Consider the following 16,058-nt stretch of genomic DNA (forward strand, 5'->3'; position numbering starts at 1 on the left):
GTAGTTCTCCAACAGAGGCATTTTCGATGACAACACTGACCAAAACGATCAGCTGTTGTCAATTGTGAATTGATAATAAAAATAACAAATCAGTAAGCACGCAGAGCAAGTGAGTTTGTCGCCGTGGTAGCTGAGTGACCAGAGCTGTGTACTACAACTCGGTAGGACATGGGCTCAATACACGGTCGGAGCAATTTTTATAACTGTATTTCATATTTAATTAAATTTACTGTTTATATACTTAAGTATGTATTTTATTTTGTTACATTTCGTTTTGTGCTATATCACATTATTATTTCAAGCAAATTTTTTTTGTTATTATTGTGTACTATCACTGTATCAACTAGTCGTCAAATCGATCAAGGTTGGAATCGACCATCTTTAATTTGGATGAATTATGGTAAATATTTTTTTTTTTTTTACATAACAAAGCGCTACTAACGGTAAAAAAAAAATAATTTTTTTAACTACACAAAATCCCAAATTTCACAATTTCACCTTTTGGAAATTTTTAGGATTTAAGATCTAGAGGAATATTAAAAAAAGAAATTCCCCAAAATTTATATAAGTTTTTTACGCTTTTTTAATTAAAATTTTTTTTTTAGTTTACATTTTTTTTAAATATATTTTTTTTACAAATATCACCTTTAAAACGAGATCAGAACCATTTTTGTAAATATGTATAATATTTTTTGAACGATTTAAAAAATAAACTTCCAAAATCCGGGAAATTTTTAGGATCTTTTAAGATCTAGAGGAATTGTATAAAAAAAAAAAATCCCAAAAATTTATATATGTTTTTCTTTTTACGCTTTTTTAAATTAAAAATTTTTTTTAAGTTTTAAATTTTTTAAATATATTTTTTTACAAATATCACCTTTAACATGAGATCAGAACCATCATTGTAGATATAATATTTTTTGTAATATTTTAAAAATAAACTTCCAAAATCTGGGAAGTTTTGAACTTTCGAAATTTGTTTTCTTGTAAGCGTTATTTGTTGAAAGGAAACTTTGAGTGGTAGCAGCGCTGAAAGTAGTAAAGTAAAAAAGTAAAGAAGTAAAGTAGTGAGGAAGACGAACCCGAGTCCCCAGTCGATGATGATGGAGTAGCTGTCCCACCGCCTGACTATGACGAGGTACGTATAGCGATTACGCGGCTGAAAAACAACAAAGCTGCTGGAGCTGACGGCCTGCCAGCCGAGCTATTCAAGTACGGCGGCGAGGAGCTGATTAGGTGCATGCATCAGCTCGTATGCAGAATATGGTCAGATGAACGCATGCCCGACGACTGGAATTTAAGTGTGCTCTGCCCAATCCACAAGAAAGGCGACCCCGCCATACGCGCCAACTACCGCGGAATTAGCCTTCTAAGCATAGGTTACAAGGTCTTATCGAGCGTATTGTGCGAAAGACTGAAGCCCACCGTCAACGAGCTGATTGGACCTTATCAGTGTGGCTTTAGGCCTGGAAAATCCACCATAGATCAGGTATTCACAATACGCCAAATCTTGGAAAAGACCCGCGAGAATAGGATCGACACACACCATCTATTTGTCGATTTCAAAGCCGCTTTCGACAGCACGAAGAGAAGTTGCCTTTATGCCGCGATGTCTGAATTTGGTATCCCCGCGAAACTAATACGGCTGTGTAAAATGACGTTGAGCAATACCACCAGCTCCGTCAGAATAGGGAAGGACCTCTCCGAGCCGTTTGATACCAAACGAGGTTTCAGACAAGGGGACTCCCTTTCGTGTGATTTCTTTAATCTTATGTTGGAGAAGATAATAAGAGCCGCAGAACTGAACCGCTCAGGCACAATACTTTATAAGAGCGTACAATTGCTGGCGTATGCCGACGACATCGATATTATCGGTAAAAACAAGAGCTACGTCTGTTCTGCCTTCTCGGGATTGGATAGAGAAGCAAAGCGAATGGGTCTGGTGGTGAACGAGGACAAAACGAAGTATCTCCTGTCAGCACACAAACAGTCAGAGCATACGCGTCTTGGCACCCACGTCACTGTTGACAGTTACAAGTTTGAAAAAGTAGACGACTTCGTTTATTTGGGAACCAGCATTAACACCAATAATAATGTCAGCCTTGAAATCCAACGGAGAATCACTCTTGCCAACAAGTGCTACTTTGGGCTGAGTAGGCAATTGAGAAGTAAAGTCCTCTCTCGTCGTACAAAGATCACACTCTATAAGTCACTCATCATGCCTGTGCTGGTGTATGGCGCGGAGGCATGGACAATGAAAGCATCTGATGAGGCGGCTCTTGGAGTTTTCGAGAGAAAGATTCTGCGAAAGATTTACGGACCTTTACGCGTTGGTGATGGCGAATATCGCAGACGATTTAACGATGAGCTGTATGAGCTTTACAACGATATAGACATAGTGCAGCGAATTAAAATTCAGCGGCTCCGCTGGCTTGGCCATGTCGTTCGGATGGACAGAAACGCTCCTGCTCTGAAAATATTCAACGCGGGCCGCGATGCTGGTAACAGAGGAAGAGGAAGGCCTCCTCTGCGTTGGAAAGACCAGGTGGAGAAGGATTTGGCTTCACTTGGCATTTTCAATTGGTGTCAGTTAGCACAGAAGAGAAATGACTGGCGTGCTGTTTTGGACTCGGCTAAAATCGCTTAGGCGGTTACAGCGCCAATTAAGAAGAAGAAGAAGAAGAAGAAGAAGAAGAAGAAGAAACTTTGAGTGACTATAATCTCTCTCAGATCTACACTGATTTTTTTGTCTTCAGAGCACTTAAAAAAATTGGGTAAAATGCTATGCCGCTTTCTTCGAAAAACAAATTTTAATTTGTAAAAAATAAATAGAGCATTGGAGGACTGTTTTTATTAGGCATTGATAAAAAAATAAATATTAAGAAAGTTTTCCACTTTTTTGAGTCTTTGCGAATATTTGTATTATACTTATATATATTTCTTACATCTTTTGGCAATTTCCACGCTATAAATATTTTTTGTTTTTTAGTTGTACAGTCGTGCAGGAGTTATGCAGACGCAATCGGGAGTTTGTTTTCTTTACAAGGTTCTATTTAAAAATCCTCAAAAAAACTACTTTAAATCAATTTTTTTCTGCACTTCACAAACTATTTTTGGTATTCAGGACAAAGAGAAAGAAGTTCGAAATTTCATATTATCATTTTGATGTTATTTCTGACCGTATTCAAATATACTACCACCTCCTGCAGAAAAAAATAAAAAAGAATAAAAATGTAAAAAAAAACACAAATTAAAATTAACAAAATGATTTTTTTTTTTAATTTTTTGTCCAAAAGTAGTTAGTTACAAGTTAGTTGACATGTATGGCAGAGGTATCCAGGTCTTCCCTTTTGCGGCCATCGCCCCCAAAAGAAGTTAGCTTTTTTTGAACAAAATATACAGTTAATAGCTAGCACTATAGTGTTCGCATAAACAGGTAGGTATAAGCCAACGTGACTCCCTGCAGGGATGTGTACTCCGAGAATCCAATTTTGGATATTTTTTTTTAAAGCCCCCCATGGCCGTATCTCTGCAATGGTTCGCACAGTGTTGCCATCTAAGGCTTCCAGAGTATTCGGTTCGTTCGTATAAACAAAATTTAACACAATTGGCAATGACCTGCTAGACTCAACCAATCTGTGACTGTTTCAACTTTATGGGAAAATGAAACTTAAAAAAAATCCCATTAAGTGATTCTAAATAAACATATTTTGAAGCCCCAAAAAGGCGTATCTGATTGTTGATGAAGTAAACTGACGTTAAAGTACCCAAAAATTTACGTAGCTAAACTAAGCAATGCCCTAAACAGAGGCTGCAGCGGGCTTCTAAAATATTTAGTGGATAAGCACGAGGAATACTATTTTGTAATTTCAGAAGAGTAAATTATTTAAATCAAATATTTATGGTCACGTTTAAGTGAAAATGTTTTTATGTAATTCTTATATTTATGAGCTAGTATGCGAAGTTATTTTATAAATGCCAAGTGATTTTATTTAACTAAGTATAATATATTTAACTACATGGCTAACTCTTCATTTTTCTTTCTTAATTTTTCAGATCTCCAGCCAGTGCAACGCTTAAGATGTTTGAGCCATTATGACAAATGCTACGTAGAAACTATCAAACTTGCAAGTCCCCTAGTATCTTCCCTAATTGAATATTTCACATTAAAATTCTTGAGCGCATAAAAACAACGAATATATAGAACAGAAATTTATCAAAAGTTCGGAGTTAATATTTAATTCTTCCGAAAAATTATACCTATTTTATAAAGTCGAAAGGTCTTCTATATAACCCGACGTTAAGCGAACTCCGTGTTGTGAATCTAAACCGTCAGCAGCACCGCCACCACAATGGGTAAAAAGAGTTCAAAATTGAAACAAGACACCATCGATCGTCTAACGACAGACACATATTGTAAGTATACAAAAATGTTTAATGTTATTGTGGCTTATTAACATTTTATTTCTAATATTTTTATCGAGCTTTGTACCACGATTGTTTATTAGGAAAAATTGAAAAAGCAACAAAGTCTAAGCGGTAGAAGTTATAGCACTATTTCGGAGATCACCACATCTTCCCGTCAGACTTCTTTTTTCCAGACTTCAGCAGAATCCACAAAATTACTATTTATGGTGAAAAAAAGTAACAATCATAAAATAACGGTTAATTATATTGGAAATAGAGAAAGGAATTGTTTACGGTTAAATGATTATTTTCATTAAAGAGATCATAGCCGTTACGCTCCGTGAAGTAAAGTAAAGTTGTAACTTGCATCTACCACTTTTAATAATAAATAAGACTAATTCAAAGTTTACGTTTTTTGAGATTTTATAATAAAATTACATACTAAGCTCGATAAGGAAAACATGTTCAGTCCGACAAATAACCTAGCACTTCATATATATATAGTTTTTTTTTGTATTCCAACTACATGAATTGTTCAAATTTTTATTGCGTTTTCTTACAAAATTAAATTTTTTAGTTTATTCCCTTTAGTACTAAATGTACGATAAATTTTTTTGGTTTAAATATTGACTTTTGAAACTTAGGTAACTTATTTATATTATTTATAAAAGTGCCGACTTTAAAAAAACCATCACAATTTAAAACACTCCATCGAATGTTGCGTGCAGAAATTCTTGCAAATCTTCCTTAATGATTAAAAAAAATTCGAAAATTGTGCATTGCCACAGCATTGCTTGGTGGCTTTCACATAACCACTTAACACAGTATCAAATGTTCAGTCGTCATTAATTACAGCTTATTTAATTGCACTTGAACAGCAGGTGGATATAAAGATTGTGTAATTAAATAAATGTACAGCAGCTGTTGACCTACATACGTACTTTGTGTGGAGATACAATTTCCATGACTGCTTTTTTTCAGGCGAGGATTTGGTGAACTTTTTTTTATTATAACAGCATCATAATTAGTTTATTTAAAATCAATTTAAATGATGAAAATAATTATTTCCAATAAAAGAATTTAAGTAATCGTAAAAAAAGGCAAAATAATTTTTGCAGCACAAAATGGTGCTATGTAAATAGAGACATAATAAAAAGAAACAGAAATACCAATGATATATGTAATATAAGCTATCTAATTGGTTGAAATGCTATAAAAATGGAAATTAATGCTTTATTTTTTTTTGAGCACCTGCTTTCAAAACGAATAAATAAAACGGAGAAAATGCTAAATGCAATTGTGATTAAATGCAACCTTAAAAAATACAATAACGATTCGCGCATAAATTAAAAACACAAAAAAAAATATTTTTCCACCACCCGCCTCCAAAAGGCAATAATTTATGCAGCACTCACTCCACTCTTTTATGACCACCACGCAGCAATGCCGCTTGCCATTCGCAGCAGCCGCTGACAACCAGTGCATTTTAGCGCCTGCACCGACGCGCCGACGTGCTACCGCTGCTTCAATGCATTTCCGCAATCAATGGCGTGGAAGAAATTAGTGCAGTGTAATTTGTATACCCGCGGCGAATCGGCGATAAAACTCAGCTACGCGCCAACAGGCATACAAGCACACTTAACACATTCATAGTGACACTTACCAAAATGTTATAATACCCGACCAGCGCCACTGCATTTTTCTCCTTCAATAACAAGCATTCACTTGCAAATAATTTTCAATGCCTTGTCAAGGCGCCCTTGAACGTGGCGGCGGCGATGTTCAAAAATTGTTGAATTTCTTTTTCAATGTCATGCAATATGCATGTAAGTGCGCATTCATAAGTACTTATGCAAATGCACAATGTCGGCTGGCCAAGTGCATAGGCATGCACGCATATACATATATGTACAATGTATATACATATGGAAGATTGTAAATGTGTGACTGTGTTTGTGCGTGCAAATAACACTCATAATCGGTAAGTTCACTCAGAGGGCACGTTCCTTTGTTAGTTTGAATTTTACTCGGGCGAAAAATATGCTCTCCGCATTGTGCAAGGTGGTGCTTAAGGATGTGTTACAACTAAGTAAATTTGTATGTTTTAGAAGTGGTTGTAGGCAAACAGTACTAAGTGCAACTGGGCGTATACGTGACATTGATTATTTCGAATTGTGAGGAAAATAAATCTATTGAAAACAAAAGAAAAAGAAGTATGCTCGCACTTAAGAAAATCGGCACTAAAATGCATTCAAAATGATGCAAGTAGACAAGTAATACAATCAGCACTGAATCTGCATATTCTAAGATCAACATTAAGGTCGTCAGCGAACTGCTTGTGATTTGTTTTTCGGGGAAAGCAGTGATCTGTTGAAGTATGAGGTGCTCTAACTAAATAAATATTTAAGAATGTCATTCGCAAGTAAAGTTTCAAACTGTTGGGATCCGGTTGCAACTGCTCTTTACTTGTGTTATTAATTGCTTGGAGGTCTAAAATTAAATCTGAAAGATGGAAGTGATCGTAGACAAGAGATATGGCATTTGCCTGGATTATCTAGCGAAGCTAGATAGTTTTTAAAACCGTGCTTACTCTCCATAAACCAATAAAAATACTGGGCTGTATTTTAGTGATGATTTTAAAATCCCCATATTAAACAGTCCAGAAGAAAAAGCTCAAAGATTTTCTCATCAGGCATCAGCCTATTTTCAAAATTAGTTTGTTTTATGACAAGTTTAAAATACTAGTAAAAATTTAATTTTATAAGCGAAAGGGCTTATTATGTTTATATTTGCTATATTAATTTCGGTTTACGCTAAAATGGAAATAAATAATTTTCATTTTATGGCGATTTCTTAGTTTTAGTTAAAGTTTTGGTTTTAATTTTAGTTGCCTCTCTGTTATTGTTCCAGTAAACATATTCGGTATTGTACTTGTGTTCAGTATAATTTCATTTAATATATAATTTGAAGCTTTACTTTATATTTGTCTCAAATTTAACCTCAATTAGTGCTCCTAAATAACGTAATTGAATAAATTAAATAAAACCCAAGCATTCGACTGAAAGTCACGCCACGTTGTATGAGTAACTTTTAATCTAGTGCAAACACCTCACCTGTTAAAGGTTTATTAAAGCGAAATTTTTAATAAAATGGTTTAAGTTTTAACACGCAAGCTTTCACGTACATTACATCAGAAAGGAGTGTTCAAACTAATTGTTCATTTTGTTGGTACCTCAAGTTGCATATGAATATAACATTAGGCGAAAGTCTTTGGATTGCATTGCGTGTGTGTGTAAATTAGTGAATAATAAGTGACTAAGGCATGCAAAATCTCGCATACAGAAGGAAGGTGGAATTTTTAATAAAAGTAATGATACTTAATTGCCATGACTTTGGACGTTACTTTGGCACAATGCATATTTACATATATTAAATTAAAAAGCATACCCATACTCATCTAGAATCACCGTATCCGTATATCCGTAGATGCACTTCACGGACCATAATCATATTTCCAAGTTATAAGACGAAGTGACGAATAGGAATAGTTGCAGTGTGTTTAATTTTTCAGGATTACATGAATTACACGAATAAAAATTTTAGATTAAAAAATTAAGACATCGCGCTTAAAATATGTCGGATACACAGCCCCAACCATTTCCGTTGAATTTTTCAATTTACTCCCAACCAACCAACCGCCGCTAAGGAACTTTCACTTGAAAAACTTAATAAATTCTTGGCTTAAGTTGAGCTATTAGGTATATATGTAAGTATGTTCAAGCAAAGTCTCATATGACGCAATAAATGGCATGCATGTAAATATGTTCACTTGACCCTCAAGTAAACAAATGATTGATTCGCACTGATATACATTACTTGTTACACACGCTCGAGTGGTTAAACATAGACTTTTGATTTGAAACCACATTTTATAAAATAATAAAGAAATATTTAAGTATTAACATATTAAATTATTTCATGTGTGATAAGTGTGCAACGAATTATGTTGCAATTGATTAATTTAACTTGAATTTGAGATTAAAATTTGTACTTACAATATGTGTATTGTGATGTTAGTTTGTACGACAGATGGAGCGTGTACTCGTATACATACCAGTACTTACACATATCTGTCTCTATCTCTCTCTCTTTCTCTCTCTATTGGTGGTTATTTAAAAACTACATAACCAGGGAACGTATTTTTAGGACCCAAAAACCTATAAAAAAAGGCAAAATAAAATAACGAAATAGGCTGCAAAAGGCAAAATAAAATAGTGAAAAAGGCAGGAAAAGGCACTAGGTGTTGCAAAAAAGGCAAAAAAAGGCAAAACAAAATAGCGAAAAAGACACTCGAATATAGTCTATCTTTTTAGCAGAAAAAAAGGCAATTTCCATAAAATCCGTTCCCTGTACATAACATTTGAAAACAAAAAATGTTTTTGAACATAAAGTAAGGTTTATGGGATGAAAAAAGAATTGTTTGCTTACAAGTAAAATCACCGGGAAAGTTAAGAAGCCTAATAACATGGGGTTATAGAGACTTATCACCAGGGAACGAATTTTATGGAAATTGCCTTTTTTTCTGCTAAGGAGATAGAGTATATTCGATTAAGAATGTCCACAATTTAGCTTTCCCTGATTCCATATATACACATTTGATGTTGCCTTTTTTTGCTTTTTTTAAGATATTTGACTTTTTTTTGCCTTTTCTACCTTTAAAAAAGTGATTATAGCATTTACAATTTTTTTTTTAAGATTAAAAAATATGCAAATGCCCATGCAGCTTATAAAAGCGCAGATACCTCTTGCCAAATTGGTGTTGGAAACATTCAAAGCCGTTTTCTCAGCTAACATAGGCTTTGAGACAATAAGGGGTGTGGATAAAATTGTAAATGGCGAGGAAAACGCCCTTATTCTTGATAATATGAACGTTTCAAACGTTCCATATTTAAATTGGGCTCCACTTGTATCAACTTACGTCGAGCGCACATTTAGTACATTCAAGGCTTTTCTTCGCGAAAATCGAATGAAAATGCTGCAAGAAAACTTCAAAATGCATCTTGTGGTTTAATGTTACTAAAACTATACAGATTAAAGTTTTATGAGTTAGAAACTCGAATGGATAAAATAGTCAAAGATTCAAAGTACAAATTTTTCATATAATGAAACTAGTTCATAGTTTTTCTCTTTTTACTTATAATATAAACATTTCTAAATTAAATGTATTTTTTGATTGTTCTTCGTATTTTCTGTCTTTTTTAGTGCCTTATTTTGCCTTTTTTTTGCAATTTTGTTTTGCCTTTTTTTGCCTTTTTTGCAATGCCTAGTGCGTTTTCCTGCCTTTTTCGCTATTTTATTTGGCCTTTTTTTTATAGGTTTTTAGGTTCTAAAAATCCGTTCCCTGCTTATCACCATTAATCGGAATCCCTTATCATTAGGATACTTAACAGCGTGGAGGTTGGAATAATTTGGCAAATATTAAAAATAAAATTTTCTTCTGGTATAAGTTAAATATTTGGATACAAGAAATCTATCTGGTGCCGAAGAAATGGATGTTTGGCAATGCTCAATCGAAACTCATAGCATTATTAATCTCAACAGCTAACCATGAGGTGGAGTGTTATTTAGGAAGCGCACAGTATTTTCACAACGATTGATAGGGGTAAAATGAACACCCCTTCATGATACGAAAAACAGATGAATAGTCCTTGAGTCAATTTGGAGTAAAAATGAAAGCATTTTCCCACACACAGTGCCGCCTAAAAATACTTGTTCGTAAGATTTAAGCCTCGTGGCAGTGCCTTAGGTCTGGGCTCAGAAATAATATAAGTTTTTCGGTAAATACAATATTTTCCGAATAAAAGAAATAAGCATAGATCAGAACCTAATTAGCGGCTGAAGTGCAATTTTGATAAAATTTTCTCCAACAACCTTTAATGTTCTATCACACCTTTAGGCACAAGGTGTTTGATGAACTTATCGATATATTTAACGTCGGTAATGGAAGTCTATTTATAAACTTTGGATCTTCATACATCCAGGGCAGTATAACCATAACAATATCGAAACCAAAGGCGAAACATTTGAAACAAACTTTTATATACTATATACCTTTAGACCCCGTTCACATGAGGGCGCTTCCCACAGGACACCTTCAACAACTTGCAAGAAAATGCGTGCAGTTGCAAGCTCGCGTTATAAAAACACGCGGTGAATGCATGTCATGTGAACTGGGTCTTAGAAAAATATTAAACTTTGGGTGATATTTACTATGAAGCAGTTGTGAAGTTGTGGTCTCTGGAAAACCCAAGCTATTGAATATCAAAAATCTTTCAAAAATTTTCTCTTCCATGCTGATTTCTGACAAAGCTGATTCAAATAATCTTAAAATTAAAGTCAAGCGCAAGTGCGATGGATGTTTGTGTCTTTTGAGAAAATATTTGATAACATAATATATCTACGGTAATATAGCGTTCTACCATAGTCAGCATTCGAAGCTCAACCAATGCAAAGAAAATCCTCCTGCCATTCATTGAACAATATTTTCCAATGATTTTGCCCATCGGTTATGCGCACAATAAGTTTCCATATATTTATAGTTTATGCAGTTCAGCGCATTTTGAAGCGTATGTATGTAATGCATACACAAGCGAAAAACGCCAAACTATTTTGTCAAATGTCTTCAATGTTTTTGTGTAGACACAAAATAAATTGGAAAATGTCTTCGAAGCGAACATGTACACAAATCTTGTTTTTTTTCTCAGCCTTAAGTGCTCACGCTGCACATCGAAACTTGCACTGCACTTGTCTCACTAATGCTGATAACTTTTTTTCCATATGAACTATAATGTGCTGACATGCAATAGCTATGCTCGTAAATGCGCTTGTGAATTTTCTTATTTAATTTTATTTCATAAGATAAATATAATTGCATGTCGTTTGAAAGTGTGCCATTGCGGGATAGCTGTGTTAGTGTTTGATATTTTTGAATGACAGCAACTGCAGTGTATGAAAGGGGTGAGGGCAAGTAGTCGTTTATGGTATAAATATGAAATGTGAGAATTAAATATATGAAGTGCCTTCTTCAATTAAGTATTTGTGCTATTTGAAAATAAGTTGATTACGAATTTTATTTACGTCATTTAAATTAAATTATATTTTGTAGATTTTTGATACTAATCAAAGTTATTGTGCATCAAATATTTAATTTTAATAACAAATAGTAAAAAGTTTTAATAGCCGCCACCAGTACCGTACCCACGGCGTATACGTAACCCAGTTGTTGCTTGCTGTGATACTGCTATGAGTTGCCGCTATTATGCAAGCTTTTCCACAAGTGTCTTAAATTATAATAACCTCAATTACTCATAGGTCTCGCTGTCGTTAGCAACATATTTACATACACATTGGCAAGCTTTCTTTCGCTCATGTTCATTTGCAAATCTGCTGTTGTTCACATAAATCTCAAACCCTTCACTGCCATCAACTATGCCTTGGGGTGCCATTTTCTTCTTGCACTCTGCTAAAAAATTATATATATATGTATAAAAAAAAACAAATAACAATAAATGACAAAGGGAAGTATGTTGCTGTATGTATGTAATTTTATGTTGCTTATTTTTGTTATTTTCTTTTTAGTTGAATACTTTCCCTAAAAGCACGCCTGTGGGCTTGAGTTTTTATATACTTTTAAGTTTGTTTTTGTATTTTAGAGTTTTACTTAACTTGTTTTTTATATTCATTAGAGATAAGTTGGTTTTGATGGCTGAGCTGAGAGAAACTACGTAACGAATTGGTGTACACTATAAAATTAAAATTTATTTGAGATTTTGATCAAGTTTTCTTACTAATTATGGAACAAGTATTTTCCTTCCTGACATTGTGGTTAGTTTCAAATATATATTTCTGTGGGATTTTACTGGAACCAATTTGTGACTTTAGGAACATTTTACTTTCAATTAAGAAATAATAAGTTTGTCTTGAAAACAAAATTTTATATTTTTCTCTCATTAATAATAATAAACTTTACATATCCATACTTAGATGTGTACATTGAAATAAGTGCGTGCTAAACTTTGGTATGAAAATGTTATTTTTAAACACGAACATTTTTAAACGATAACCAAATATAAAGTATTCATTTTTACTATGCATTATTTCCCTCAATGTATGTTTGCCGTGGCTCTAATGCCATTTCGGATTATTATGTGTGATTCGGATGGTCATTTGCAAAAGTCAATTTCTAAGAACAAAAAAAAAAACCTTAAAATTAGGTATTTCAACCAATAACCGGTTAAGGTTTCAGAATATACCCGCAGTTAGCCATTCTTGTCGTAGAATATGACTAAAATCCCCTAATGCGAGTGACCCGAATGGTGTTGACATGAACGAGCGCATCCCAGAGGATAGATAAGTGATTTTAGATCTTCACTCTTCTTCCAAGTCGGAACCGGGCATGTGTACGGAGGTTATTCCCATGGAAACTAGTGGTCCTCTACGGGTTGCAAGAATACGGAAATTCGCTGGGGGAGAGGCAACCTTCTGCTGCCTTTGCCCCATTCTACCTGCACCAATGTTCACTCGAAAGGTCACGATATCACTCAAAAGGGTGTTACTATGCTGTGGAGAGTGCGAGCGGAACTATATGGCACCTCCAAATCGGAGTTTCCAGCCAAGCGCCGGTTAGAAAAAGTAGAATCAGTGCGTGGGCTCCAACGTTCTTTGCAACTATGCTTGAAAAAACTTTCTTGCTATCTATGTGCATTTTCCATATGATTCTTTATCGGTGCCATGTCCACGGAATGCGGCCTTGTGAAATACTGGATAAACCAAAATGTCGATTTGATCTTGTTTTGCGACGCTAATGTCCAAAATAAAATTTGGGGCAGAAGCAATACAATGGCAGTGAAGATGCTGTATGAGTAGCTACTCTTAAGGAAGCTAGAATTCGTTACCAGCAGGAAATTACTGAGGCGCTGGCTAAGGTCCTAAGACTAACCTCCATAGCAGCGTAGATATGGCCTGCCATGCAACTGGCTCCTGGTGGCCTAGAATCTATTTTGAAGATATGTAATAAATAGGAATGAGTGGCATGGCACTGCATATTATACTAAATGATTCAGTGGTGCACATTTTACCGTATCAATTCTAGAAATTTTAGACACGACTTGCACCTGACGCGAAACTCTCAATGAGTGAAAATATTTTTAAAATGGTAAAAAACCGCACCAACTACCTTTTACCTCGCCTACGAGATTATATACGTGACCAAACCGTTTTGATTAAATTTTTAGCACTGAAAACATGCCAGTCACACACACACATACACATACATGCATATTTTTCACTGCATGACGATGGATGTTAGTACAGTTACGTGTTTCTCGGAAATTCATCATCCGTGTGTATATAAAAGTGTATACCAGTGTACCTCCCACTCGCTTAAAAAACCGGCACTTTCATTTACGACAGATTTATTTAATTACGTATTTTAAATGCGACTAAGCACTAATTACTTGTGACATTTCGGTTTATTACCATTGGACATGCATACTTAGAACAAGTGACATGAAAGAAAATAATAGTGAAATTAATTTGCAGCGAAGGCTAAAAGTTTAATACCAGAAATGCAAGTACATATCGTTGTTTAAAGTACAAAACCGCGTATCAACAAAATGCAAAACCGCGTATGTGAGGTTGTATAAATTATTTTCTAGAGATTAAAAACACTCATAATTCAAAATGGTTCCCTTTTGTATAAAGCAATCGACGATTGATTTGATAAGTACTGAGCCAAGAGCTTGTGTGAGCAAATCCAATTTTTGGCAGCAAATGTCAGTTAGGTGGTTTTGGAGAATGACGATACGCGGTTTTGTACTTTGAACGTTGATATTTGAACTGCTGTACATGACATTGGAAGTGAATGGTTTTTATTCAAGTGCCTTCAGGCATCAAGGAAGCGATGAAGAAAAAGGGTAAAAGTCCAAGTAGCTACTTAAGAAGTTGCTGGGTACTGAAGTGGTTTCAAATAGGTAAATTTAAGTTAATGTATGTTCATTAGAGTGGTCCAATTTTTTGTATGGGGAAAACATTTTCATCCTAGAAAACGGGGCACCTCCCTAGTTTTTTCCTTATGGCATTTGTAATATCTATAACACTTTTCAGTTTTCTACAGCTCAATGACCTTGAAATGCGCTACCGTATCACCTGTGAAACTGGCAGAAATATTGGTAATTTTTATAAAATACTACTGTTGCCATGACAACTGAAGCCTGTGATATTTTAATAGATAATTTAAATTTGAAATGGTCTTAGTTTACTTAACCAATTGTTTGATTAATGTATGTGCATCATGAGCATCCTCTAAATTTATAATTAGAAACTTAAGGTTTAGTAACAGCACCTCTATTTTTTTTGTTATATCCTTGGCATTTACAATCTCATCTTAAAGTAAATATGATATTGATCTTGTTGTTTTTTTGTGTTTCAAACTTCATTAACCTCAAAAACCCTCAACCACCCTAACGTAGTACCAATGTCAGTAAACTAAAGTTCAACAAAAATCGCAGAACTTGTGCTAGGCAAGTATTTAGGTTATTTCCGTAATGATTTTTTAAATAATGAATGTAGATGTAACTGAGAAATGTAAAAGGCGACCTCTAAATTCGACCAAAAAAATAATTTTTTTTTTCCAAATTGTAGTCTAAGGTATGTACACACACACGTTTATATTTGTATTTTATTAAGATTTTGTACCAGTCTTATTTTATAAGTTTAAATTTAATAGTCATTTTGCATATACTAAATGTATAAATGTTGCAGTGGTGTGCCCCTGCTTTCGGCAAACCCAATTAATATTTACAATTTTGGGCTACCTTCGCTAAAGCGTGCAAGTCACCTTCAACCCTTTATTTTGCTTTCAATCTCCTCTATTTAGTCTAAGCAATCAATTAGTCATGACAATCTCTTTTTTTTTGTCAGCATAAACGAAAATTCGAGTAATTACTAAGTGATGTTGTCGATTGCAGAGGCTGGAAAATTAAGGGTTAAATAATCTTCACGCATTGTTGGGCAGGATTGATGTGTGTGATTTTAGGGTGCTGATATGTATGGACAGCAGACACACCTGCAACTGAAATTAATTACAGGGATCAATGTTTGCTGAATCAAATTAAGAGTTTGCGTTATCAAATTAAGATTTATTGCTTGTTAAGGTAATATATGTATTTGAAGGTTGAGATACGGTTGCAAATGGGGTTGTCAATTTGAAGAGACCGACCGTATTTACTTAGCTTATTTATTGTATAGAAAAAAAGTAACTTGGATGTTCTTGTTTTTGATTCTGAAATAAATAAAGATTCTATCCCAATTTATAGCTATGGCTATGAATAATCAACTCAAACTATAGCACGAATGGCCCACGACAAATGTTGATAAATATTGACGAATTGCCCGTTCACGACTGTTACGATTCGAGCCCTGAGCTAAATCCCAGAAGATTCTGCAAAAGAATTGGAATTTTAAGCATACCATTTTGTACAAAAAAAGATGCACAATTTCCTTTCAACAGTGATATTTAGCTTTATACCGCTAAATAATTCGCCACATCAAAAAATTCATAAAAAAAAAAAAATGTTTGCGTTCATTTATCT

General features: G+C 34.4%; 1 protein-coding gene across 1 annotated transcript in view; it reads left to right on the forward strand.

The window, feature by feature from the left end:
* Nucleotides 1-16,058, forward strand: part of LOC108365607 (frequenin-1) — a 90,672-nt gene that overhangs the window by 22,085 nt on the left and 52,529 nt on the right. The window contains exon 3 of the mRNA XM_017619672.1: nt 4,057-4,416. Coding sequence (XP_017475161.1) covers nt 4,353-4,416 — 64 coding nt within the window. The 5' untranslated portion in view covers nt 4,057-4,352. The remainder of the gene's footprint in view (nt 1-4,056; nt 4,417-16,058) is intronic.

This window comes from Rhagoletis zephyria, unplaced genomic scaffold, assembly GCF_001687245.7.
Source record: "Rhagoletis zephyria isolate East Lansing unplaced genomic scaffold, Rhagoletis_zephyria_1.1 Rzeph_scaffold_01931, whole genome shotgun sequence".
NCBI lineage: Eukaryota > Metazoa > Arthropoda > Insecta > Diptera > Tephritidae > Rhagoletis > Rhagoletis zephyria.